Source organism: Alternaria arbusti (genome assembly GCF_024043155.1).
Source record: "Alternaria arbusti strain BMP 1465 chromosome Unknown scaffold_2, whole genome shotgun sequence".
Lineage (NCBI taxonomy): Eukaryota > Fungi > Ascomycota > Dothideomycetes > Pleosporales > Pleosporaceae > Alternaria > Alternaria arbusti.
This window is the reverse complement of record NW_026249942.1, coordinates 1,189,310-1,215,226: the sequence shown is the minus strand read 5'-3', so window position 1 is coordinate 1,215,226 and position 25,917 is coordinate 1,189,310. Positions and strand designations below refer to the sequence as shown.

Below are 25,917 nucleotides of genomic sequence, written 5' to 3'. Positions count from 1 at the left end.
GTTACGTGGGGAGCTAGTGTGAGCTTGCCGGGTGGGGCGTGAGCGAGCGCGTGTGCCACCGGATGCGAGCACGCTGTAGACACCCAGGGATGTATGATGTGACGTAGGAGGGTCATGAAGCAGAGGAATGCCGTTGCGCTGTTGTTGGTTTTGTAACAGAGCTCTTATCCCGACGCGGATGCTGAGTTCAGTCTTCGGTTCACCGGAGATCTGCAGTGATGGGATAGCCGTACTATGAGGATCCAACGTAAGCAGCCAGCAAGATCAGTGGTGACTGAAGCTCTTACACAGCCTTCAGGTCTACCTACACGGGTGTAGTAGACAGACTGAGACCTTTGTCGATGTTCAGATCACCCCTCTTTTCCCCATGTTGGCAAGATCGATCACTTCCTCTTCTACTTCGCTCTCAGCAGCATGCTTCCCTTTGGCGTTCTTGCTGTTCTTCGTTCCACCTTTGCTGTTAGAGTTCCCTTTCTTCCCGTCCTTGATGCTACCCTCATCATCCGTATCGTCTCCGAATAAGAAGCCTTTGCCCTTCACACGTCTCTTCTCGTCAGATGAGAAGGTGGAGTGGGCGGTACCAGAAGCAAAGTTGGAAGACGCTGAATCTTCACCAAGCATCCAAGAGAAATTGGAGGATGTAAGATGTGGCCGCGACGGTGGAGAGAGGGTCGAAGCAAGCTTGGACGGAGGTGATAATGTACGCGCGGGTGGTGAGGTCGGACGGGAAACGACAGGAGAAGGGTTCTTAGAAGCTGTTGTGGACGGGGTATTCGACGGAGACGTCGTGCTCAAAGAGATGGGTGGTACGACAGTAGCTTGTTTCGGCGACACCGGGGATTGAGGAGGCGGAGAAGATAAGCTGATCGCAGCCTGTGCAGTAGAGGCCTGTTCCGTTGCTTCGTCGATAGGAAGCGGTATAGAAGAGTCTTCAAGATAAACTTGCACGAATTGCACTTTCGCGATGGCAAGGCTGAGTGCCTCCATAGCTTCTTTTCCTTTCTCATCGCCTTCTCTCCCCTTTTGTGCTTCGTCACGCTCTCTGTGGTACTCCCAGAGGTCACCGACGGCAACTTCTAACATTTTAGCGAGACTCTTATTCCTGCGATCCAGCTCTTCCATCTTCTTGAATGTGTTCACCGAGTGTACCCTTTCGAGACTTGGTCGTCCATTGGCGCCAGAGGTGCCTAGTTGGCCAGGCTTCCGGAACTCCCTCCCTCCGGAACGCGGTGTCGACTGGCCAGAGGTTGCTCCTGACTGATAAGCCTCAACGTTCTTCCTTACTTCACCCACTGCATCTCGCAGAGCCTTCCCCACACCCCACTGCGATCCGCGATCCAGTACATTCTTCGCCGCACCCTGTATCAAGGCCTCGAAACCAGCGCCCTGTTGTGTCACGAAGCTTCTTGGCGATCCGATGCTCTGTCGCGTTCGGCTCGAGACGAATGACGGAGATGGCGATGGTTCGCGGACAGGTGGTTTCGATACAGGCTCGATAATGGGCGCTTGCTTCCCATATCGTGTAATAATCTCTGCCCCGCCGAGTGGGGTAAGGTGATCACGGAGATATAGCGCGTCTTTGATGAATGTGTACGGCGGTGCAGCGGGTTCAGGGTATCGCAAAAGAAGTGCAAAGGCTTCATTCGTATCAGCTGCCATCAACTCCCACCGTATGCGCAGTAGCATGGCTAATGAGATCATATCGACAAGCTCTAGCGTGGAGTCTATGGCGAACAGGGCGTCCCACACGTCGAAGACGGCGTCAAGTGAGAACTCCCGTCCGAAAAGAAGGCGTATCCAGCGCCTGGTACATATTAGGGAAGCTTGGCTCGAGCGCGCATAGTGACTTACAGGAGGAAAATCTGGGGCACAATCTCAAGCTTGACAAGATGCGTGTAGAGTTCTGGGTCCACCTTGGGTAGGTTGCCCTCAAAGATCCTGGAACTTCGCGCAAGCATTGGTGTGTCTTTGGTTATAGATCCAGTCTCGGCCGGCGCGTAGAAAGACTTGGCTGTCTGCATGATGATGGAGAAGAGCATGTGCGTGTCGTGCTCAATGTACCCAGAGTCAAGCATCTCAGCAAGAGTGTGGTCCATTGCGCCAGTCTTCTGGCCGTCCACGTCTATGGCATCTCTCTCCACGACCCACAGTAGTGGCGCAAGTATCTCGTGCATGCCTTGGCGATATCCTATGTCAGGATGCATCTTGCACCACACGAACAGTATGTCCAACATCATGGTCTGCGTCGCGGGCTGGCGGAAGTACACATTGTCAGGCATACATCGTTCGATATCCTGGAATATCTCGGCACGAAGTTCTTCGTCGGCGCGGAGGGCTACCCATGGTGACTTTTAACGCTTAGTACTTGTCAATAAGCGACATGTCTCGATGGCGGCGGCCGGTCGTGGGTGCACACACCTCTGATAGTTCGCTCAATGGGTCTATGGAAGACTCGAATTCGTCGGGATTATGTATGGCACGGAGGTAGTGCGATCTCAGGGACTCGTATGTCTTGCGCGCATGGCTGAGATGGGTAGGCCATGACGAGCGGTCAAGCGTCTTGAAGACAAGGAATATCTGACCGTACTGTGAGCGATGGAGGGGAAGAGGGGTAGATCGGACCGCACCTTCCAGCAGACGGAGCGGAGTCCTGCGGTGATCTGGGGTTCCTTGTGCGCAGATACGTGGATCTTGAGGTCAGTCAGAGAGTGGAACTCGTCGAGCTGCCGCCAGTGCTTTCTATGCAATGTCAGAATTGGGACCATGGGCAAGGACCGGCATGACGCACTCAGCTTCAGATACGGAGCGCATGGTGGAATATTACAAAGAGGGGTGTGAGTACTGTGTCGGCAACCCAAGCACCCTGTTGGTAGCTCGGCGCCGTGATGCAATCGCGCGCGGCGGGGCAACTCGAGCCGACGACGTCACGTGGCACGTGAGACATGACCTGGGCACTTCCAACGTTGGTTGCAACCATGGGAAACTCGGATGGGATGTCGCAAGCACGTCAGCTAGGGTGCTGCTTGCGAACGCGTTGCTAGGTCACGTCTGTAGTCAGTGTCAGGGTCTGCTGCGAGTTTGGTCGGTTGCCAGAGGAAACAAGAATAGATCACGACGTCACAGTAAAACTATGATACGGATACGATAACGGTACAGTGTAGCATCGGACGATAGCGTCTAACACAGTCAATAGCTTCGTTCGTGGTAAGTTTCTAGATTTTCTAAATGCATCGCACGCTACGTTCGCTAAGAACGGGATCGCATGTGGATAAGTGAACGATTTAGTTTACGATGCAGCATCTTCGGCTGGATGCCAATGGCGGCGCGGGAAGTCGCATACGCCGTGTGGCGTAGACTATTCGTACGAGGGATAGAATAGGAACGAGAACGAGCTCTGGCCTATCGAACCAAACTTGGCTCGTTGTTCTCAGCTGCCTCCGGGGCTGGGAATGTCGGCATCGACGGAGACCTTGGCAGCGACCAAGCGAACTTGCGATGATCGACAATGTTTTGACTTGGCACGGTTCACTCTTTCTTCGCTGGGGGTACAGCGTTCCGCTGGCCCTCAATGACGAGCCTGTCCATGAGGCCTGGGGCTAGAATGTCCTGGCGGAAGCGCTCCTGCTGCAGCAACTCCAGTGCACGCAGCGTGGGGCCGGGGTGACTGCGCCGAAGGGGTCAGTAAGCAGGCGGTGTGAGGGGCGGCGAACATACTGCAAGAATCTGGTGTACTTTGGGTCTTTGAAGTACTGCAGGTAGCCGAGGTATGCGACAAATTCGGGCTTGTCGAGCGTCTTTTGCTGGGCCAGGTAGTTGAGATAGACGGGATTGGCAAGGCACTGGACAAACTAGGCGCGTGTTAATGAAGGTCAAACAGGGGCTAATGACGACGCAGTATAGGGGAATTGCGGACCTCGAGCTCGAGCTCAAAGCGCGAGTAGCCTCCCACGCCCGGGACATGTTGCGCCGTCTCGTGAGCCATGGCTGGAGTCTCGGATGTTTGACAGCTGACGGTGCAGAGTCGCGATGGGAGCGGCGCTTGCAGGTCACGCTGAGGCTGAAGAAAAGCAGTTCAGGGTCTTCCCCGCAATTGCCAGGTTGCGCAGAGTCGGCAGCTAATCCAGTTGGGTATATGAGGCGGGCTAAGGATCACGCACTTGCACAAACAGGTGCAAGGACGGCAGGGTTGATGAGCTTGTCGTCGACGATGGACGGTGGAGTGTTGCTGTTGGTGACGGTGACGGGCGGTGATGGCTACGGAGAGACAGTGTTTTGGGATTCGTTGAGGCGGCCTCTACCAGACGTGTATCATACTCTACGTACGCACTCTGCAGGCGGCCGACACAAACAGAGGGCGTCCAGCGCAGCCAAATGCAAAAGCGATGCACATCGAGGTCCAATGCCCCTGCGCTGTCGTGCACGTGCAGCTCGGGCCTTGACCCCACAGCGTAGCGGATTGGCACCCTGAGTTGCCGTCTAGACAGTCTTTTCCGGGCCAAAGTGGCTGCCCAGGAGCGTTCTGGGAAGCTCGTGATCGGGCGCTCGAATCACAGACAGACGGCGCCACGGAACCACGCACCCACGGTTTTGCGGTTGCGGTAAACACGAGGCCCAGCCCAGCGCCCTCTAAAAGCCTAGCTAGGCCGCGCTTGCTCTCGACGGCCTACTACTCCCTCTGCTCCCGCCTCCTGCCTCCTGTGCATTAATCACTGCCATTGCCATTGCCATCACCTGCTTTTGCTTTACTCTCACCTCTCACCACTCCACCCACGCCCAGCCCCCGCGCATTGCTGTCCTGTATTCCATAGGCGTTGCATAGACTACTAACGGGCCTCAAACACCAGCCCATCAAACACGCGCCCCGCCCGCCTGTCGCCCGCCCGCCAACGGGGCCCGTCTATCCTCAGCGCGAAACACAGCAGCATCGGTACCGCCAGTCTTAGCAAAAACCGCGCCCCTATTGCTGCTTCTGCCGTAGGCGAGGCGCGCAGGAACAGGATTGCCCGCCGTGCGTCACCAGCCAGCAGTTGCACAAAGCACGCCTGTCGTCTCCCGCGGCGCCAGTGTTTGATTGGGCCGCCCAGCAGGGTTGTGAGCAGCAGACGGCATCATGTTTGCAGAGCCGTCAATGCCAGGTAAGGCTGCTCCTGAATTTGCCTGTTTCACCGAGACTTGGGCTGTGACGAAATAGGACGCGCCGCTGATCATATTGCTTATCTACAGAAAGGCGACCCTCGCCAGGCCTACAGCTCAACCTCTCCTCCAACAACCCCTTCCGCCGCGCTGCCTCTCCCGGTTTCCCCTCGCCCGCCAGTGCCAACCGCTCGAGCTCGGGCAGCAGACCAATGTCGCGCAATCCCTTTATATCTACCTTCGAGGCCGAGTTTAACAAGGAGGCATCCAGAGACCTCGTTGACATGTCGGCCACCATGAAGGACTCTCCCAAGAAATCAAACTTTGGCTTTGCCGCCGAAGAGCTCTTTGTACGTTCCTCCCCCTTGCAGGCCAATCGCCCGTGCCGTGACGGCTGCCAGCGCCGTCACGTCGTGCAAGCCGCGCACGCTGCACGCTGTAGTAAAACGCGGTGCAGTCTCTAGCTACACCACCGCCATTGAGCCATCAACATGGACCGCTTCAGGCGCTTTGTGATGCATTTTGCTGACTACCCTGCCCTCACCCAGGCCAACCTCACCATCGACGACACCGATAAGAAGCGAGCTCCCCCGCCACGACCTGCCCCTGCTCGCAGCGGCACCGATCCCCGTGCAGGCCACCGCCCCTCGCGCTCTGAAGAAGAGAGACAGCGCATGCGAGAAGCTTCCCGCGGAGGCTCTCGACCACGTGGACCTCCCAGCTCGTCTCGGCCTCCCCAGCTCAACAGCCCTGAACGCCGCGAGAACCGCCGTCCCCGACGCAACTCCGAATCCTCCATTATCGACCGAGGCTCGCTCGACCCGCGTGAAGAGCGCAGGCGCAGGGAGCGCCGCAAGGAGCGCGAAGAGCGTGCTAGAGACGGCAAGGACAGCAAATCTGGCGGCAAGAAGGTCCGCAGGCCGCAGGGTCTTGACCTCATTGACAAACTCGATGTGACTGGCATCTACGGACCTAGCATGATCCACCACGACGGACCGTACGACGCTGTGCAACCCCATCGCAACCGTAAGAAGGACCAGCGCGCACCCATGCATGCTTTCCCCGTTGGTTCAGCCAACAACACTCTGGGTGGTTCTGGACCTCTGAACACAAAGATCGATCTGGACAGGATCCATGGCAGGGGTGCCGAGGGCTTCACCGACTTTGCCGGTGCCGAGACCGAATGGAAGAAGCCAGCCCCAGTGGCCGCAGAGTTCAGCGCAAAGGGCCGAGAAGACATTGTACACGGCGAGCAGACCCATGGTCTTGGAACATCTACCTTCCTCGAGGGCGCCCCGGCTTCCCGCAAAGCGATCCAAGAAGAGTCCGATGCTCAGAGGCAGAAGCAACTAGCTGATGGCGGTCTCGGTCGCAAGAAGTCCATCGCCCAGCGATTCCGCGGTATCTCTCAGCCCCGTCGTTACGGTGACGGCCCACGCATCACTTCGCCCGAGGCACGCTACGGAGCTGCCACCAGCCCAAGCGGCCCTTACAGCGCCGGAGCCATCTCGCAGACGAAGGCCGCAGAGCAGAACCCTTTTTTCAGCGACGACTACGATAAGGCATACGACGCCAAGGGCGCAGCCATCAAGACCAACGAGGGCGGAGCTTCACCACCGCGGGGCGCTGCGTTGCAGCGATCCATCACCACCGACAGCGTAGGATCTCCCACAGGCGAGGCCAAGCCCAGCGGTGGGTTCCTCAACCGCGTCAAGTCTCTCAAGGGCGGACGTCGACGTCCCGCTTGAGTGTTCCCAGGCATGGTTGAAACGATTCGACCACTTCACTCACCTTTCCTCTGAGCGGCTCAGGTCCATCTCGAAGGACACAAAAGACACGATGTATATCGCCCACGGCGACGACTGCAGCCAGCTTATTTCTCCTATCGTCACACACCTCCCTTCGGGTCATACACTTTCCTTCCGTCTAGCGCTGGAGTCGTTGGGGCTTGAAAGCACGAGGTCTGGATACCACTCATGTGTAACAGAACTCAGGCACGCTTCAACAAGATAGAGAAGGCTCTCCCTTCTTCAAACCGCCTGCTTCAATTTTTTCAATCGAGTCACTTTTTCCTTTCAATGCGCAGAAATTGGGCTACTTGCATAGCTCTTATAACACATCAAGTTTGCGATACTTTGGGGATGCGAGGCGTAGAATCTGTAGCTAGGAATGAAAATTTGCAAACATCAAGATACCATACGATTGGAACTCTACACATGTGATGCCGTTTATTTGCCTCCGTTGATCGCCATCTAGACCCGCTCGATGTTCAGGGGCATCCGACTGTTCCTGGCACCCGCTAGGATCGTCCTTGACGCGTTCCTGTCGCCCAAGAAACCCCCACTCGAGCTTACTGCCCAATCCTTGAGGAGCGGACCTCGACGCCGCAGCTGCGTTGCCCCTGGCACATGACCTGAGGATTTATCGCCGATATCAATGCTCTCAGCCGCACGCCACGACGCCAGCACTAAGATCGGCGGCGCGGAAGTTTGGATCGCAAGCCACTACCGTATTTCTCCAGTAAGATCTCCGGTGCCACGTTTCGGCGAGATATTGCCTAGTGTCGGCTAGTCGATTGGGTGGTACGTTGCTGTGGAAGAGGTTAGCTGCGATACGTATCTGCGGGCTGATAGGCGTTGATTGATGCCCCAGGATTGGGTTGAGCATGTAGTGTATACATAGGTTCAGGATTTTGTAGAGCTAGTACATGACGTGAATGCATCACTTAGTTGTTTGGTGTGTGAAGAAGCATGGAAGTGCAGGTGCTGCTCTTCTTTGATCAAGGCCTGGCGCGACGAGACAGTGATGGGTCTAGTACTAGGCAATGTCGAAGAGATTCCTATATGCACGTGATTCTGGTAGCCACATTGTTTTCGTTGTCTGTCAACATGTCTCCAAGTTGATGAACAGTAGAATTGCACGCTTTCAACAAAGGTTGCACCTTCCTCTAATCCATCTCGCGCTAGCGCTTCTCTTTCCGAATGCGGTTCCGACAAGCCTGCACCATTACACTCACGGTTCCGTGCCTCACCATCGTACACCAAATAGCGATATGGCTGCCGCTCAACTAGCTCTTGGTGGGTTGAGTATATCAGTAAGACCCGCAGAGCCGTTGCTCGCATCCCAATTGATCGGCGACCAAGACCTTGATGAGCTGGTCGAGAGCGTGTGCAATATCAATCTTCAGCATCAAAATAGCGTTGGAGGGAACATACTGCAAACTGGAGTCAAGAGCTTGGACGATGCTTTCGGCGGTGGGATACAGAGCGGTAGAGTTGTAGGAGTCAGTGGAGAAGCTGGGGCGGGTGGAAGTGAGGTGAGTATCCCAATTGTGGATGTCAAGCAACAGCATATGCGAAGAAGTTCGAAAATGAAAGGGCTATAGGTTAACATTTCTAGATCTGCTGCACGCTACTCGCGAGCTCTCTTCTTCAATACAAAAATTCGACGGCTGCTGTTGTTGATACTACTGGCAACTTCGATGTGTTGCGACTTTACACCATGATCGTCGCTCAACTGTCACGACGACCAGATGTCCAAACGTCCTTGCGTTCCTCACTAAATCAGGGGCCTGAAGCTCCGACTGAGGATCTAGCAGCAAAGGTACTTGATCGTGTCAAGATTATGCGTGTTTTCGATTTCGTGGGTGTGAGAGAGGCCATTGGTGAGATCCGGGATGAGATCGAAAAGAAGAAGGATGTTGAACGTGCTTCAAATAGTGAAGAGAAGAAGACAGAATTACCCATGAATGAGGCTGCGAAGGAGGAGCCGCCCGTCGAGAAGGCGCCAGTGAAGCGGACTTGTGTCGCGGACAGCGAAGACGAAGAAGACGACGAGGAGATGTTATTCGATTCAGATGTTACCGGCACCAGAGCAGCGCAGCCTGTACAGAACCCAGAACCAACGCGAATCGAAGCATCAGAAGACACAAATGCAGAGATTATACCGGGACCCATGAAGATCGTTCTGATCGACAACCTGGCTCAAGTCCTCAACCCTTTGTTAAAGAAAGACTATATACAAGGTATCTACCATTAGACCCCAGCTCCAACATTGACTGACCAGCCCCAGCAAACGCAGTAGCAGCCACGTTCCTCACAACGCTCTCAAACCTCACAAAAGCCCACGCACTCCACCCTCTCCTCATAAACCCAGCTCTCCCTCCACGCGCTTCCTCACCAAAACGCCCTGCACCACAACATGAGCTAGGCCCTCTACCTCCGCAACAGCGGCGAGAGCCCCCACTTCCACCTTCCATCTTCGCGAGTAACGATGTTGTACCGAATTTGGTGCATTTACTAGGACGATACATGGATATGGAGGTGTTGGTGAGTCGGCTACCGAGACGGAAGATGGATGCGAAAGTGTACTACAGTGATTCTGGAGGGAAAGGGACGAAGCGAGGTGTTGAGATGGTGAGCGTGCTGGAGGTAGTGAGTGATAGGTGGGGAGGGAGGACTGGTGCGTGGGGTACTTTTCGTGAGAGCAAAGATGGTATCAGAGATATTTGAAGTGTGTTCAATATCAAGATATGAATCTAGGATGCTGATGCAGAGGCTTCTAGGGAGAAGTGGTCGTCACCAGTATTTCTTACCCATCCCTTCAGTGTTTTGCGTATGTCATCTTTGACTTTGATTCTGTCTTCCAGCCCTTCAGAGTTTTTCAGGTCCGCATACGTCTTCATGCGAAGCGCCTCACTAGCCGCCACCGCTCCACCCAATAATCCTGCTAAACGAATAGCTTCCATCCATAGTCCCTTCCGACATATTTTACTTGCTCCCCGGGGGTCTAATTGTTTCCGACCCTGCAGCACACCGCCGATCAAAGTCTCCTGCCAGCCTGGCGTCCACACAGCGGAGAGATTACTCGGCACGGCTTTTTCGGTAGCAGATAATGCGCGGCGCGACCACGTGAACTCGCGGGTTGTTGGAAGGATATTGAACGGTTGGAAACGATAGCCGCCTTTCCACTTTGTGGTATGCTTTGGGTCGAGACTCTTGAGTCGACCTGAGGAGGAAAAGGCCCGCTCGCATGCTTGTGGTACGTATTGGGAGTCTGGTAGAACCAAAGTCTCCAAGTAAGCATTCCGAGGACTGATTAGTAGAGATGATGTAGATGACAGCAAGGAGGTGGCTTGTTTGACTGCCAATTTGTCGGTGCAAGATTTGCTCAGCGTAGGCGGGGCATCCGGTCGCGAAGGCTTTGCGCGGACAATGCCTAGAAGAGAGAAGTTCGACCGACCTCGAAGAGCCAAAGTCTCTACTTGGTCAACTGCATCAGATGCGGTAGATAGAGTTGGTGGTGCACTAGTCCACGGCGTTGCATCTTCCTGAGCAGCCATGGTGAGCTCCATACTGGCATCTCCACAGGGAGCTTCAGAGCAATACATGTGAATGGACACATCTTCTCGGATGGTGAATGGCTGGCGTAGACTTTCGGGATGTTCATCAGGCGACAGCCGCCGAAGGAAGTCGGATGCTGGATAAGGCGGCGTCGAGATGAGAATGCATTCATCTAGAAGGTAGCGGTTGAAGGCTCGGAGCGCTATGACTTCGGCGTGCCAGTCGTGCAGGATGTTGCCGTGTGCGAGGGGTAATTTGTTGGAGGGGAGACATTTCATGCCAGTTCTAAGAGAGGTTCAGCTGGTGTCATGACTTATTCACAGGTCGTATCGTAGTATGTTCGAGCATGCTAAGTTCAGAGCAATCTAGAAGCTCCTCTTCCTCAGTGGGGCGTTTTGCCCCTGCTGTCTTAAGTGTATGCGTGGTGTCAAACCCGGTAAATCACTGGACTACACGATACCCGTTGAAGAGACAGTCTTCGGAGGTCGGCTGATGGAAATGGCTCACCCTAACGATACGCATGATAGAGCGCCACCTTGACTAGGTCATGAGCATAAGCAAGCATAGCTCCTTCCGGAAGCAAGTGAGCGATTACCTTTAGATAAGACAATTCCGGCGAGGGGTACCCATTCCCTTGCGCCATCGTGGCGGGGTCTCGGCTTCCGCTTTCCAGGTAGCTGAGCAAAGGCCCGGAGCACGCAGTCTGCGATGGCATCTGCGTCGGCGTCTGCAGCCATGGCAGTGAAGCGAGGTGGTGGGTGAAGGAGCGAGGGCGCGGTTGGGGCTCGGAGCATCCGGGGAGCCAGGCACGTCAGGGTCCATTGTTACCTTCGCAGTCGCAGAGCATCGCTCCTGCTACTCAGTCACAAAGAACCCTGTCACACGCTCAGCGCGAGTGAGACCCAGACTCCTTCACCTCCCCGTATCGCCTTGTTCCTCCTCTTCTCTTCTCAACATGCAAGCGTTTGGTGAGCAATGGCCGTGCGCCGCACCGTCGCATTCGCGACTCAGACACTCACAATCACAGTACCCAAGAACCGACGAGTAAGACTGAGCCAGCACCTCAAAGTTACACGGGCTGACATTTGCGCAGCCAAAATTTGATCTACACCTACGAGTGAGCTATCCATACACAGGCATACGACCACACTCTGACGACAGCAGATAATCGACCTCAACAACGTACCACTCGTTTCTGGCACCTCATTCATAAAATGGCACCTCTCCCACTCGACGGCCGCCGAGCACCGCGGTCGCACAGACAGCTGCCAAGTCAAAGACCATAAAGTCGCCTACAACTACGACATCACCCTCCCCGTCCGTCTCACCGTCGACAAGAATGGCATGCTGCAGGAGTGTTATGTCGAGTTGGAGGTTGTGCAAGAATACGGCCGAGGCTCAGGAAGAGGCGAGCGCATCACGTTAGGAACTGTCAAGCTCAACCTGGCCGAGTACGTGGAGCAGAGCGAGATGGCGACCATCGCGGGCGAGGAACCGGGCGTCACGAGGAGGTACCTTATGCAAGACAGCAAGATCAACAGCACGCTCAAGGTCGGAATCTACATGAAGCAGACGGAAGGCGACAAGAACTTTGTTGCGCCAGCCTTGAAGACGGCGCAGGTCTTCAGTGGCATCGCTGGTATCATGGCGGGAGAGCAGGCCGAACTTGAGGATCATGGAGGTGGGAAACTCTGAACTATACACGGAGCTCGTGCTAACGCCCACAGCTGCGCCCTCCCTGACGAGCAAATCCCGCGAAGCCGGCGAGCTCCAAGACATGTACAGACGCACCCTCGCCGCATACTGGTCCGCACAACCCGGCGAGCTCAAGGCAGACGAATGCATCGAAGACATATTCGCTGGCGGAGACGGATGGGGCGACCGCGAGAAACCATACTCCCAGCAGCCACGAGCTCAGCCCTTGCGATTTGCAGCAGGCGATAGCAGCAGCTCTGTGAGTGAGAGCGAGCACGGTCACATGCGCGGCGGCAGCAGCGCTCATCGCAAGTCGCATGAGACGCTGCGCCCTGGAGATATGAAATCGAATCACTCGCCGAACGTGCGGGGCCGGGGAAGTTTGGAGCAGCAGGCATCGCAGATGAAGGCAGAGGCGGCGCGCAAGCGACATCGTCCACACCATGAGGTAGATGAGTTTGACCTGCGCGAAGATCTCTGCAGCTGGCGTCGTCCAACTTGAAGTTCAAAAGGTGCCACTTAATGCAAATTCCTACATTTAATATTGAACTCTGAAGTAATGCTCGCGGGCGTCGCACTATGACGCGCCTCACACGTGAAAGCGCGATGGCAGAATTAGGGCGGTCACGAAAGTTGGAGCACGCATCGCACTTTCCGAGCCCGTCACTGCCATCCTCATTGCACTTTTTCCCCGCTTCGTCCTCCTTCATGCTTGCGCCCCGGACCTCGAGTGCATTTGTATGCCTCCGATGTGAAGCGCAAATTGCCCGACGGCGACTGCCCGCTTTTCCTCGCCCACCATCCCGAGCCAGGTTTTCTGCGTCTGCACGCCGCCGCGGTGATACTGAAGACGAGCAACCACCGCCTCTGAAGATCACAAAACAAGTGACGCCGATCAATCGCTTGAGGAAGAGGAAAGGAGAAAAGATCCTACGGGAAACTTCGCAAGATCTGGGCGTCAAGCGATTGGGCGACGATGCCGATATCTTGGTCCTGAGGGAAGTCGGGGAACCAGCACAAAGAGAAGCCACCACAACCACCGAAGCCTCCGAAGATGCCGAAGTAATCGAAATCTCCGAACCTCTCGAGGTCCCAGACATTCTTGCCTCACTCGAAGAAGAAGGGAAAGCGCTCGCGCCGGAAGAAATATACAAGCAGATCGAGACCTTGCGACCGAACAACGATGGCGACCCCAATGAGCCGCATCACGTCAAGCAGACTACGTTTGTCAAGCTGAGAAAGAAGCTCATGAAAGGCTTCACGCAACAGCAATTGATAATCTTCTACTCGGTCGCAAAGAATATACGGCAAGAGAAGGTCAATCAGGGAGTGATCGACAGCATCAAACGGAAGGACCAACTAGGAAACCAGAAGCAACCTGTGGAGCGATCAGAATGGCAGCCAGGTACTACGCCGATAACTCAACGCCTGCCTGGCGTTGATCGTATTGTCAAGATCATGGGCTACCGCAAGAACGTCAGCAAGCAGCTGCTTGTTGATCGCATAATGAGGGATGTTTGGAATCTCGTACTCTTGGAAGAAATCGAATCCCCCGGAGAGCTAGAGCTTTCTCTGCAACCGTGGCAGGTGATGCTGCTTAAGGCTGGTGGTACGTACTATAGCATCCTTAATCGTGGATCTCGCTAACATGCCTGCAGACAAAGACACCCTTTTTGACAAGATTCGACGGACCCGACGAGTGAGGCTCGACATGTACAAACCGGATAACGCCCTCCGCATCACATCCGATAAGACGACAGCAGAGTACGCTGCCAATGATATCGAGGAAGCTTTCCAACACACTGAATTGAAACGGATGAACCTGAACAACTATTTACGCCAGCTAGCAAATGGTCCTGTTGCGTTGGATTCAAAGTCCAATCTGGTAACTTTGTTTTATACACAGAAAGACTTTGATGTCGTCTCGGCTCTGACTCGCACGAGTATTGAGGCAGTCGGCAAGTCTATGGTATGCACGATCTCTGTAAATCGTTCATAACCGAGCTAATTCTTTTAGTTGGTAATCAGAGGCTTCGACGTGAGCTCCATAGAAGAGGCAAAAAGGACACTGGTCAGGTTTTTGCCTTTCAAGGATGCAGCTGAGCGTACCTTCGACACTCAGAAACTAGGAAGTGCCGAGAGTGCAGCGTTCTTGTCGCCGGTTCTTACCGAACACGATTCTTTCGAATACAAGTATCGCAAACGAGAGCTGGGACGTCTGTCAATGCCTATCATGCGGCTCACTGAGCCTGACACTGTCGAAGCTCAGGCTGCGAAACCCGCAAAAGCCCCCAAAACAACACTCCACGGTCTCGTGAACCGGACTCTAGGGACCATTCTGCGACCCGCTTCTGCTGTGCCATTGCCTAAACACGAGTTGAGCAATTGGATACCGAACCCAACATACGAGGTCTCCGCCGAATTTGGCCAGGCTCTATTCCCTCTCGAAGATGTGGACCCCAGCCGAGTAGTGGAAGCTGCTCTTTCTGATCCATCCAAGGCACCTTTTCTGTCAACATTCCCAGGACTGAATAGTGTCTTCACGTCGCCCAACTATTCTGTCGTTTCGCGCTTGCAAGCACCATCTTTGCACTACGAATTTAGACCTGACCTGGAGCACGAGCCAGGACAAATATTGCCCAAACTCAGGATCCAAATGCGTACTGGTCGCAGTGGTGCCAGAGCCACTTTCCGCAAACTCGCACTGAGCTTCGATCATCGTATCCACGATGTTCTGCTCCCAGACAAGGCCGTAGATGTACGATTTCAACGCCGAGCAAACCTCAGCTTCAACAACAGGGACTACAACGACGAGAATGTACAGGCGTGGGTTGATGCCGTAACAGACAACATTGAGAGCGGTGGCCGCCTCACTGCGCCACCTCTCCGCCTACAGATCCCCAAGTGGACTATACCCGGATTCCCGAGTGAAGAAAAGGGCATGCGTACCGTCACTTATCACTTCTCTGGTATCCAGTTCCGGCAACCGGTGATTGGAAACCTATTCGGTGTAGCTGTTTCGTACAATACTGTACAGTCTGGCAAGCTCGGTGCCAAGGGCGCCGCGCTCACTGCGCATTACAGTGGCCATGGCGATACAGAGTTGCGCGACGAAAGTGCGATGAAAGCCTTCGTGGAGAGGTGTTTCAAGATGGCAGACTTGATCACTGATGCGAGTAAGCAGACACTTCCTCCGTCTCGCGTAGTCCGCCCACGCGATATGAACAGTGGACGGAAAGCGAAAAGAATGGGATTATCGGGCGATCGAGCTCAGGCTGTGGATGAGCAGAGCATTGAGCCGCCGAACGATCTTGTCGAGCGCGTTGGGGAATATCCTGATGTGAAGAACGATGTTGAGGCGAAAGAGAACGCAGCAGCTGTTGAGGATGTGGTGGAAGAGCAGCCGGTTGATGGAAACATGGAGTCACGATCTGACGACTCGGTCAACGAAAGCGAAGACAACGTTCGCACTTTGTAGTCACCAAATCCAACTCTTCAAAGCAACTCTAACCAAGAATCTGGCCATGTTCCTAACTTGTTAGCACTCATCTCATGGAGCGTCACGTCAAGAACATCACGGTGAGATATTCTCTTCGAGCAAATCATCAGTTCGTAAGAATTGATTAGGCCATAGTATGGTGATCTTAAGATACCACGGATGCAACGAGTAATAATGTGTCTATGCTTCTACATGGGGTATCTACCGTGTATCTTGCATGAGTTGTAGCAGGCCTTCTGCGGCGTCGCTCTTAACACCGCCGACGCTGCTAGCCAGACTGTAGTGTTGTTGCTTCATCCTTTGAAGCCTGTAGTGCGCGTTCTCTTCCTGCACGTTGATGCGCTCTGCATCGTGCTCACCCATTCGTGTTCTTGAGTCAGAGTGCGCAGGGTAGTAATTCCTGGGTCGCACAGGCGACGAGAGTTGATCGGGGGCTACTGAGTGGGGCAGTTGAGGCCCGGGTGGTGAAGACGTGAATGCATAGCCGGGCACCATGCGCGATGATACGGGCATGTTGCCTTGGGGTATGGCGAATTGAACGGGTGCGGGACCGAGTTTGGAGATCGGGTGGAAGGGATCTAGGTTGGCCCTCACGAATACAGGCCCTTGATCGCGTTGCGGAGCAGATATGGTGATGTTGGGTACGCGGGGATCGCCCAGAGACTCGCGTGAGGTTGTCATGGCTGTTGATCTCGACGCGTTGATCGCGTCCGACGAGTAAGAGGCGCGAGCTTCGTAGGGTCCAATGATATCCGCATCGCGTTTGGTGACTTGATTTGTCTTGAGCTTATACAGTCCAAACTTGAGACGCGTGCGCAACTGTTCGGCACGCGATTTCTTCTTTTCTTCCACAGGTGCTGGTGCGGGGGCAGCCGCTGGCATAGCTACACGTTCTCCATGTTCGCTCTTCTGGCTGGCACACAGCTCGTAGTTGAGAAGGTCGGAGAAGGATTGATTGCTCTTCTGGGAGGCTTGCCTCGGCTCTGGTTCGGGTGAGGGTGTTGGTGTAGCGCGCTCGGTGGGGGATCCAGGATCTGCGAGGCCAATAGGGTTGTTCTCCTTCGATATGTCAGTGGTGTCAAGACGCGTCAGTATCGCGTGTAGCCTACAGTATGCTTCTGCACCGCGTCGGTGGTTAGGCGCACGCCGGCGGTAGGAAGACTCTCGTTGCGGGCGTGAGCAAGCATCTTCACACTCTCAACGGCCTCAGCGCCGTCGACTTCTTCTATGCCCCTCTTCTTGCTGTTTGAGTTGGTCTGGGGAGTCATGAGGTTTTCCTTGCCGACAGGGTTGGTCGGTGTGTGCGTAGTAACCTGCTTCAGCGGGCTTTGGGCTCGAGCGACCTCAGACGGTCCATGAGGGGTGGAGGGCGTATTTATGGCCTTTGGGGTGAGATCCCCGAGCACGCGTCGCGAGGGTGTCTTGGAGGGGGTATGCTGAGTGGCCATGTTTGGCCTCTGTGGTGTTGTGGCGCTCATGTTGTCTTTGCGACTTGAGGGATATTGCGACGCGTTGAGACGGGACGATGGACGCGCGTGAATGCGCTGTTGTGACGTGGGACGAAAGTGTAACCACAAAATAGTAATGAGTCTTTCTGTGTTGTGTTCGAGGTTGGGAAAGACAAATCAAAACAGAATTGGAGTGAGGATGATGGTGTGGAAGCAGTCGCGTCGCGGTTGGGGAAGTCGCATCAGAGGCGCTAGGCGACGCGATTGGGTGGCATGTCAGGGTCCAGCTTGGCGAGAAGGCGGGATGGCGCCTGAACTAGCACAGCACAAAGTTGGCATGACTGGGAGGTGTTCCATTTCTATTCCTCAGTCCTCTATCTACTATTGTTACTCATTTGCATTGAATTACGCGTCGAACGACACCTGTTGGGGCCCTCGAAGAACGCGTGGCGCTGAGAACATTCTCTCTGCACTTTCCCCGTTGCTGTTGCTGCAGGCAGAGTCACCTTCACGAGTAAGCTACGACTAGGACACGTGGATGATGATTGATCCACATCTTCCTAGCAATGGTCCCGTCGCTTTGCAGTGAGTAGACCACCACGACTCTAGTACGGCGCGTCTCAAGCTAGAGAACCCACGCGTTCGTCAAAGTTCCGAGGCACTTGCACAGATAAGATAGCACGATAAGATGCAGCCACAGTTTCTGTGCACGAACCTACGTGCATGCCGGCCGCACTTGCCTACGGGTCTCCATTCCTTGTCTTACGTCATCAAAGAAGAAGCAAATGCACGGCTACGCGGCTCCATTGCTCCACCATGATGGCTCAGCCACACCTACTCACCAGCACAGCCAACCCTTTATACGCTCGACTTTCAAACCTCAAAACCCCTACAACAGAACTTATTCAAGTCCAGAGACTCACCTACACCTTGAAACTCGATCTGAGCATCTATCAACAATCTGTTCGTTACCCAACTGAGGCATCCGCTCACTAGTACTAACCCGATCAGCATATCCACGATGAAGGGCTTCCTTCAAAAAGCCAAAGCCGAACTCAAAGGCTTCACTCAACGCGACGAGCCTTGCAACTCAAAATTTGACGGAGCCGCTGAGGCACAACATCAACACCACTTTCCTCCAGCTCATCAGCAAGGGCAGCAACATGGAATCAGCGATCCGACAACTCTAGATATACTTCGCTACCGCTATCATCATGGCACTAACCTCGGCTCGGTCTACGTCATTGAACGATGGCTTCAAGGCTCTCGATTTCCTGACGGTTCTGAGGGATCAAGCGAGCTTGCAGCAGTACAGGCCTGGGTCGACAAGATTGGCATGGCTGAAACGAAACAAAAGTTCGAAGAGCATTGGGCCAACATCGTAACCGATAACGCCATCGGATGGCTTGCTAATGTAGCCAAATGCACTACCGTCCGCCTGCCCATCGGTTACTACGACCTCCCCGGAGCTGTTTTCACCCAGGGCACACCTTTCGAGCCGTACGCAGGAATATACACTGGAGCATGGAATAGTATCCGCACCCTGATCCAACGCCTGCGTGCACGCTCTATTGGTGTTCTCATCGATCTACATGCATTGCCAGGAGGTGGAAACGCGCAGGAACACTCCGGTACCAACAGTGGGCGTGCTGAACTCTGGACCAGCCATACCAACCGCGCGCTGGGCGTTCACTGCTGCCAATTCATTGCTGAGGACACAAAAGCTGGAGCTGAAATTGCCGGTCTCCAGCTCGTCAATGAGGCTGAGTGGGAATCAGAACGCATGTATGAGTGGTACGATGAATGCATAGCTGCTGTCTCTGCTATCGATCCCGGCATTCCTATCATCATCTCCGACGGTTGGCACCTAGAGAAAGCAGTCGACTGGACTTTGCAGAAGAACTCCATCTACTCGCACCCGCAGTGCCCAGTAGTGATCGATACGCACTACTACTGGGCTTTCACAGACGAAGATAAAGCAAAGACACCACAGCAAATCACCGAAGAGGCCGGTACCAAGCTTGGACAGCTTGACGGTAAAGAAGGCTCCGTTCATGACCGTGGTGCAGTACAAGTCATTGTTGGCGAGTACTCCTGCGTCATGACCGAAGACTCTTGGGCCAAGGGCGGCGGAGTCCCCAAGGAAGAGCTAGTGCAACAGTTTGGTCAAGCGCAGAGTAGGCGGTACCAGCAACGAGCTGGCGGCAGTTTCTTCTGGACCTGGAAAATGGATTGGATGCCTGGTGGTGAGTGGGGCTTCAAAGCTAAAACGGAAGACGGGAGCATTGTGCCACCTCAGTACACAACAATGTCCGCTGATGATAGGCGTGGGGTGGTCGAGAAAGCCAGACACGAAAAAGACGGGCGGATGCATGAGGCTGTCCAACAGCACGTGTCTTACTGGAGTGGAGTGGATCCCAACGGTCACTATGAGCACGAAAAGTACGAACAGGGTTGGCAAGTCGGATATCAAGACGCTCTCGCCTTCTTTGGGTGCGGAGAAACAAAAGGCGACAAGATTGGCATGTTCGAATTGTGGGTCCTCAAGCGAATCAGAGAGAGTGGATACAGAGGTGGCTTCACTTGGCTTTTCGAGCAAGGCCTGAGAAAAGGTGCGCATGACTGTTACTCTGCTCTCGGAATCTAAGGGTTTGTGCACGGACGATATGGCTCTCGGTCACGACCGTTTGCTGTTGCTGCCTCAGTCACGAGGTACGTGCTCGGGGTGATGACGTTACGGTCAACAGCCGGATTCGCGACCTTCGTCGGTGGAACGTCTAGGAAAACGACAGAGACAAACACTCAAGCAATGTATGTTGGGCGTACAGTATCACTTTCTCAATGAATTTACCACCTCCCCTCTTCCACCCCCCTAAACTTAATCTCGCGCAATCTCTCAATTTCTAGAAATCGCCAAACCCATGGATCGCACCCATTTGATACCCTTTGGAACACCTGAAGAAGGGCCTGGCGAGGCGCTGCTTTTACTACATGACACACTCCCCAGGCGGCCTTATCAAGCTTATTGCGTCACCGAAGCCTCTTCACGACCGTCGAGCCCGGACAGCCTTATTCCAAAACCTCTTCGAACATCGACGACACCTGTATTGCAGGTTTTCATCGAAACAGAGTCTGTTGAGACTAAAGACTGCGATCAAAACAACAATGTCACCCAGACTGCGGCAGGCAGTCCTGCACAGTATGTCGAATCAGCAATATTACGCAGCACGGGACAGTATAGCAAAAGACAAACATTCCCTCCCAATCGAAAGCCGTTGCAAGAGTGTACAAGATCGGCAAATACACCAAATCACATTACACGGGCTGTCACTCCACGCGGAAGCCACTCGTTAGATCCATCTGAGGTGACGGTGTGCGACCTGCCATCATCACATCCACGGATGCAACAATCGACATCTTCCAACAATGAATCTGATCGGACCGGCTCGCACAAGCCAATTAAGCAATGCGGTGACCCTTTGGGTACGTATCAGCGTCCGCTGCCACCACTTCCACTTGGGGCGGCTTCAGTGATAGGCGAACAACAAGAAATCGACTTGCGGAGCGCAGACGCTTACCGAAGTTCGGACGAGCCGGCTCATCCAGAATACTTCCAAAAAGTAAACGAGCCCAATACCCCCGATACTCCGGCGGGACCGCTGTCCAAGAGGAGCCGCTACCTCATTCCACGTCGGCCGTTGCCTGATTTACCGATAGACATTAGCCCAGATCATTCGAGTCAAATAACTGCAGCGCATAGCGCGTCTTTATCACACGTGGCAGATGGACCCTCATATGACGCCGTCTTTGGTGAGTCGAGCATTAGGGCGCGAGAGCACCGTGTCTTTGGCAGCAATACACAAGAGTCCGCGGCTACTGACTCATACGAACCTCGCGGTCACTGGGATGACATTGACGATGACATGCGAGCACTGCGGCGAACTCAACCCAAAGATGCAAATCTAAAATACCAGTTCGGACAGCTACCATCTTTCAGTTTAGCTTCACCGCCATTGATCTCGCCACCCCGCGGCAATTACCCACACTCAATCGGCAACTTCACAAACGCCGCGCCGTCTTTTCATTCGTCGACCGACATCCAAAATGGTCCCAGACCTCCTCCATGGGGTTCATACGAAGATCTCGAGATACAACGTCGACAGCGCGGTGACGCTAGAGAGCGCGCAAAACTTAGAGGTAGCCGTTTGACGGCAGACAGCTCTTCAGTGTACCAGAAGTCAATGTCGACGGACAGCCTGGGTAAAGATCCTTCAAGGGAGGTAGAAGAGTACAGGGAGCAGATACTCGGTGTGTACCCGGATATGGAGTTTAATGGGGAAGCCGGGAGAGGTGATCGGGGATGGTGCTGCTGTGTGTTAATGTGATAGGTCCTCGATTCACGATCGCGCTCGGTGGCAATAGCGCCCAGCAAAGGTGCGCGGATTCCGGTCTTGAAGTGGTCGTGGGCAGAAGACTGCAGTTCATGCTGTCGAACCAGCTGGGCCATCCCTGGAATGACAAACGTCAATCGCAGACGCACAGAATCACGGCGATCAATTCAACACATCACCAAAGCTGCAAATCTGCCGACTATATATACCTCGAATCTAGTACTTTATATTCAGACAACGCGCATTATCATCCACCAACAATACCACATTGCACACGATTCCCAAGAACGCAGTTTCAGGTTTCCTCAACAAGTCCAATTCATCAACTTGAAGTCAAACAACACTATTCTACCCCGATCTTCCGTGGCCATACACTTCAGTCTTCACGTATCACTAGCGCATTATACATACCCAATACGAAATTTATCATTAAAAATGCCTTATAGGCTGATGAGTCACGAATGGATCGGGCAGAACAGAAACAAAGTTTTGCCAGCCGGTACTCGACGGCAAGTTGAAACAGGACTGATGAACCCGGACTACAAGAAGCTTACGAAGGAGGAAAAAAAGACGAGAGACGAGGAAAGGCTACGAAATCAAGAGAAGCAAAGGCTAGCAGCGGAGAAGAACAAGATGGAGAAGGCTACAGGGAAACCTGCTCATCTGCAGGGTTATACTACCAAGAAGTGAGGTTTTGAAGATGCGACGTGTTGGTTGTTGAGCCAGTCATGGCGAGTGCGACCAGAATTTTGTTTCGGTTCTCGATAGATTCAGTGCTGGTTTGGTTTACTTGCCTGGTGCAAGTGGTTGACTTTTCGCAGGCGTATTTTGCAAGGGTTTAGGCCGGTTGTGCAGGCTTGCGCAACTGTCGCTCGTCTATGGGTTGATGTTATAGTACAAATGATATATATATTTGAATTGAACTGTCTGGATCGTTGTAATGTAAAAGCCAGACTGTTCAATCACTCACAATATTCAGCTCGCGTCAAACCCGAGTCGAGAGAAAGCACTAAAAGTCGTTCGTATGCTAGCGAGAGGAAGTCATAAGCCAAGTTGGCTATTTTGAACTGCTACCATAAGTAGTATGCCGCGCGTTTGGCAACCAAGCTCGAAGAAATGGGTGATATTGTGTGCCGTCAATTGTTCAAGAAGCGACAGGTGGTTGCCAAACAGTGAATGTGCGGCTCTTACATTCCAAGTCAGATATTGAAGGCAATCAAGTATCACAGTATGGCAGCTTCAATGACAACGATATAAATACTCAATGGGCGCTCCAGACCTGTCACGCAGCAAGGTATATATAGCTAGCAGTTCTCGCACATCGTCAGGACTCAGCATAAGAGACAGCCTCGACAACACTAACAACAATCATTACCATTCTACTTTCTAAGCCTGGCGCTTGCAACTTACAGCCTAACATATTCATCCAAATTCTCGTAGCACATACTCGATCAAGATGCATCTCCCATCACAGAAACTCCAGCTCCGCCCTAGACTTACCGCCGTTCTACAACACTCAAGCAAGAATTCCACGTCCAAGACTCCTGAAGCTTCAACAGCAACAAAGCCAGTTAGCATAATCAACATCAAAGACAAGAGAAACATCAAGATTGGCATTGCTGCACTCCGTACCGTCAGCAAATGGACCGATAAAGCTGCACTGACGCTCGAGAAGCTCGAGGGCCAAGAAGCGTCGAAGCACTGCCAAGATCGCCAGGCGCGCTTGGTCGCAGAAGATGGCAGTAAAGGCTACGGAAAGCAAGTCCAAGACACTGGGGTATGGAGAGAGACCGTTGTGTACCCGGTACCTGCCCAGGTTGGCAGCACTAGGGGGATCGAAGCACACGAACAGCCAAGAGTGTACGGAGCACCAACACCTTCCAGTCAAGGAGAGAGTCACATGACGGTTAGCCCTGTGGAGGCACCGCTCGTTCAGACTCATCATGCGCATGTCTTGGCTTCCGTTGAGGAGTACTATGACGAAAGCAGTGACGAGGAAGACGAAGGCAACACCTCTAGGCAGATCGGCCTCAACAGCTCCACAGACGTTGACGCAGATGACGGTACCGATGAGGAAGATACTTCTGATGACTCTAGCGACGATGAGAAGGAGGATGACAGCGATGACGACTCGGATAGCGAGGCGCATGATAGCTCTGATGATGCTGAGGATTCGGACGAGGAGGAGTTAGAGGCGGAACATCTCACGACCGTGAATGCCAAGAAGTGAGGAGAGACAGAGTACATTGGGTAGAGGCGGTTGGGGTGTTTTGGTTGTGAAGAGGACAGTTATTAGATGATGTAGCCTTGAGGGCCATAAGGGAATGGTTTTGACGTAGACTGGAGAATCGAGCGGGGAATGGTAGTAGTAGCTTAGATGTACCTATAAATAAGGTGTTAACGCATAGCCGTACTAATTCTGCATATATTGCGACTCTCTAGCACTCCAGGGCTCCGCTAACCTCCAGCACTAAAGTAGGAGAAGCCGAACGGAGGGATATATACCAGCTCAGATGCTTGAAATAGAGCCAAATAACCATGTTTGGCCATGCGGTGGAAATCTTCCGAAGGGCCGAAGTGAACTGCGCGTCAGGCAGCATCGGTTCGGCACATATGCCGTAAGGTTTACACAATGACGTACCTGTGTAACGGCAACAAAAAGCCATCGCGAAAACCTCCAAGCAGTCTCGGTTTGTGGAAACTGTGCTCATCTCGTAGTGGACCGACCAATAAGTATCAGCAAAGTGGCAGTAAAGGCGACCAGTACAGTAGCCCGACGACAGGAAGTGAGGGCAGGGCACCTGTAGGCTACCAACGGCACTTCGCAAACACTCCACAGCGCGTCACGCATCCCCTCTCACTTCACTCGCACGCCTTGAACGAGTTTTACGTTTGTGTGTTCATCCCACGTGCGCTCTAGCCCGAAAGTCGTTGATCGGCTTTGCCCTGCATTGTTCGTTCAGTTCGGTCCCACCCACATCCTCCTAGCAACGCCCGCATCCTCGCAGTCAACATCACGACTGTCAATTGCGAAAATGTCAACACACTTTCGCCCGCGCGCGACTACGCCTGGCCCGCCGAGCCCTACACGTCCATCAACGGCGCGCTCCACGATTCGCGCTATCTCGCCGTCGCCGCCACCGAGTTTGGATGAGGCTTCGCGACAAGATTCTGCGACTACTGGATCACCGAATGTTGATACCCAAGACACATCAGTGAGCGCAAAGGTGCGACCAAAGAGCGATGGCTTTCCGCGAGCATACGTGCATGGTTCTGGTCATGAAGAGACGGACTTCGCCGACTACACCACAACAACAGGGAACGGTAACTTCGGAAGCTCTCCCGCAAACATCACTGCCAATGTCACCATCAAGAGAGGCGGCGGAATGATGACAAGGCGGTCACCGGTAAAGCGCGGTTCCAGATCAACAAGTCCGAAGAAACGTCCGTACAGCACACCGACGGAGTTGTCTTCGCACCGCGAGTCGATATCGCGTGACCAAGACGACACGCCAGCCACCAACCCGCGAGATGCAGAGATCCAAGCTGGTGATTACATCGACAGCGACGCATACACCGACTGTCCAGACACACCCACCCCGAAGACAAACTCCCAGAAACGCTCCGCCTATCTCCCGCTCGGAACTCCGACGCCCTTCCCAAAGTCCACGCGTTCTTCCAGGCCCAAATCCAGATCAAGCCTTCCTCGTGCCACCCCTACTACTACGCCCACAGCACCGACACCAAAGCTCGAATTCTTTGAGTCCTTCGACGAGCAACCATCCTGTGGCTCTGGGCTTTTCACCACGGACCATCCCCAGATGTATGTTGGGCCAGGAGACAAGCTCATGGCGTTCTACACCCAGACTGAGCGTCGGAAGATGCGCGAACGGGCACTCGCAAGGGCTGCGCAACCGGAGAGGGCGGTGCCTGGTTCTCAGACAGGCTACGCGACAACGTCAGATTACCCAGGACACGACGCCTTGATTATGCAACAGCCCCTGCGAGAGGAAGATATTCGTGCGCGCATGCATCTCGCCCCTCCACAGCAGCCCATGGAATCACCGCCTCGGAAGCCTATGTTAGATGCGGCTGGCAACGTAGCGCGACACGTCTCGCCATCTGAGGGATCATGTGTCTCCGGCGGAACGGTCACTAGCAAACGCTCTGTCTTTAGCACGCCGGGCAGAGACGAGCTTGAAAGGAAGAAGGCGATTGTGGAGACGGATGATGGACCGTTTGCTAAAGCAGTGAGCATGGCAGATCTGAGTGAAAGACGCAGGGTGGTCAGTGAGGAGGGAGCACAAGGTGTTCGAAGGAGCGAGGATTTGGAAGCAGAGGGTATGCAGAAGAAAAAGAAGGAGGGCAGGACTTGTGGAATGGGGATTGGATGCAATGTGATGTAGAGA

General features: G+C 53.9%; 12 protein-coding genes across 12 annotated transcripts; 9 read left to right on the top strand and 3 right to left on the bottom strand.

The window, feature by feature from the left end:
* Positions 1–345: 345 nt before the first annotated feature.
* J4E86_001987 (uncharacterized protein) lies at positions 346–2,811 on the bottom strand (the record flags this gene model as incomplete). Its single annotated transcript, XM_051442550.1, has 5 exons — positions 346–1,804; positions 1,852–2,348; positions 2,419–2,577; positions 2,628–2,739; positions 2,789–2,811. 5 exons carry the CDS (start codon positions 2,809–2,811, stop codon positions 346–348), a joined length of 2,250 nt encoding a protein of 749 aa, XP_051306138.1.
* A 714-nt stretch (positions 2,812–3,525) lies between these two features.
* On the bottom strand, positions 3,526–3,982 carry SOH1 (suppressor of hpr1; the record flags this gene model as incomplete). The annotated part of the gene is made up of 3 exons (XM_051442549.1): positions 3,526–3,664; positions 3,715–3,848; positions 3,914–3,982. 3 exons carry the CDS (start codon positions 3,980–3,982, stop codon positions 3,526–3,528), a joined length of 342 nt encoding a protein of 113 aa, XP_051306137.1.
* Positions 3,983–5,110: 1,128 nt separating this feature from the next.
* J4E86_001985 (uncharacterized protein) lies at positions 5,111–5,578 on the top strand (the record flags this gene model as incomplete). Its single annotated transcript, XM_051442548.1, has 3 exons — positions 5,111–5,135; positions 5,224–5,483; positions 5,576–5,578. 3 exons carry the CDS (start codon positions 5,111–5,113, stop codon positions 5,576–5,578), a joined length of 288 nt encoding a protein of 95 aa, XP_051306136.1.
* Positions 5,579–5,624: 46 nt separating this feature from the next.
* J4E86_001984 (uncharacterized protein) lies at positions 5,625–6,881 on the top strand (the record flags this gene model as incomplete). Its single annotated transcript, XM_051442547.1, has 1 exon — positions 5,625–6,881. The coding sequence occupies one exon, from the start codon at positions 5,625–5,627 to the stop codon at positions 6,879–6,881; it is 1,257 nt and encodes a 418-aa protein (XP_051306135.1).
* Positions 6,882–8,634: 1,753 nt separating this feature from the next.
* Positions 8,635–9,171, top strand: J4E86_001983 (uncharacterized protein; the record flags this gene model as incomplete). The annotated part of the gene is made up of 1 exon (XM_051442546.1): positions 8,635–9,171. One exon carries the CDS (start codon positions 8,635–8,637, stop codon positions 9,169–9,171), a length of 537 nt encoding a protein of 178 aa, XP_051306134.1.
* Positions 9,172–11,450: 2,279 nt separating this feature from the next.
* J4E86_001982 (uncharacterized protein) lies at positions 11,451–12,672 on the top strand (the record flags this gene model as incomplete). Its single annotated transcript, XM_051442545.1, has 4 exons — positions 11,451–11,519; positions 11,569–11,592; positions 11,640–12,156; positions 12,203–12,672. The coding sequence occupies 4 exons, from the start codon at positions 11,451–11,453 to the stop codon at positions 12,670–12,672; spliced, it is 1,080 nt and encodes a 359-aa protein (XP_051306133.1).
* Positions 12,673–12,878: 206 nt separating this feature from the next.
* J4E86_001981 (uncharacterized protein) lies at positions 12,879–15,648 on the top strand (the record flags this gene model as incomplete). The annotated part of the gene is made up of 3 exons (XM_051442544.1): positions 12,879–13,779; positions 13,829–14,139; positions 14,188–15,648. 3 exons carry the CDS (start codon positions 12,879–12,881, stop codon positions 15,646–15,648), a joined length of 2,673 nt encoding a protein of 890 aa, XP_051306132.1.
* Positions 15,649–15,870: 222 nt separating this feature from the next.
* Positions 15,871–17,117, bottom strand: J4E86_001980 (uncharacterized protein; the record flags this gene model as incomplete). Its single annotated transcript, XM_051442543.1, has 2 exons — positions 15,871–16,728; positions 16,779–17,117. 2 exons carry the CDS (start codon positions 17,115–17,117, stop codon positions 15,871–15,873), a joined length of 1,197 nt encoding a protein of 398 aa, XP_051306131.1.
* Positions 17,118–18,138: 1,021 nt separating this feature from the next.
* On the top strand, positions 18,139–19,764 carry J4E86_001979 (uncharacterized protein; the record flags this gene model as incomplete). The annotated part of the gene is made up of 1 exon (XM_051442542.1): positions 18,139–19,764. One exon carries the CDS (start codon positions 18,139–18,141, stop codon positions 19,762–19,764), a length of 1,626 nt encoding a protein of 541 aa, XP_051306130.1.
* A 2,179-nt stretch (positions 19,765–21,943) lies between these two features.
* Positions 21,944–22,198, top strand: J4E86_001978 (uncharacterized protein; the record flags this gene model as incomplete). Its single annotated transcript, XM_051442541.1, has 2 exons — positions 21,944–22,007; positions 22,032–22,198. The coding sequence occupies 2 exons, from the start codon at positions 21,944–21,946 to the stop codon at positions 22,196–22,198; spliced, it is 231 nt and encodes a 76-aa protein (XP_051306129.1).
* A 766-nt stretch (positions 22,199–22,964) lies between these two features.
* Positions 22,965–23,738, top strand: J4E86_001977 (uncharacterized protein; the record flags this gene model as incomplete). The annotated part of the gene is made up of 1 exon (XM_051442540.1): positions 22,965–23,738. The coding sequence occupies one exon, from the start codon at positions 22,965–22,967 to the stop codon at positions 23,736–23,738; it is 774 nt and encodes a 257-aa protein (XP_051306128.1).
* Positions 23,739–24,543: 805 nt separating this feature from the next.
* J4E86_001976 (uncharacterized protein) lies at positions 24,544–25,914 on the top strand (the record flags this gene model as incomplete). The annotated part of the gene is made up of 1 exon (XM_051442539.1): positions 24,544–25,914. The coding sequence occupies one exon, from the start codon at positions 24,544–24,546 to the stop codon at positions 25,912–25,914; it is 1,371 nt and encodes a 456-aa protein (XP_051306127.1).
* Positions 25,915–25,917: the final 3 nt, after the last annotated feature.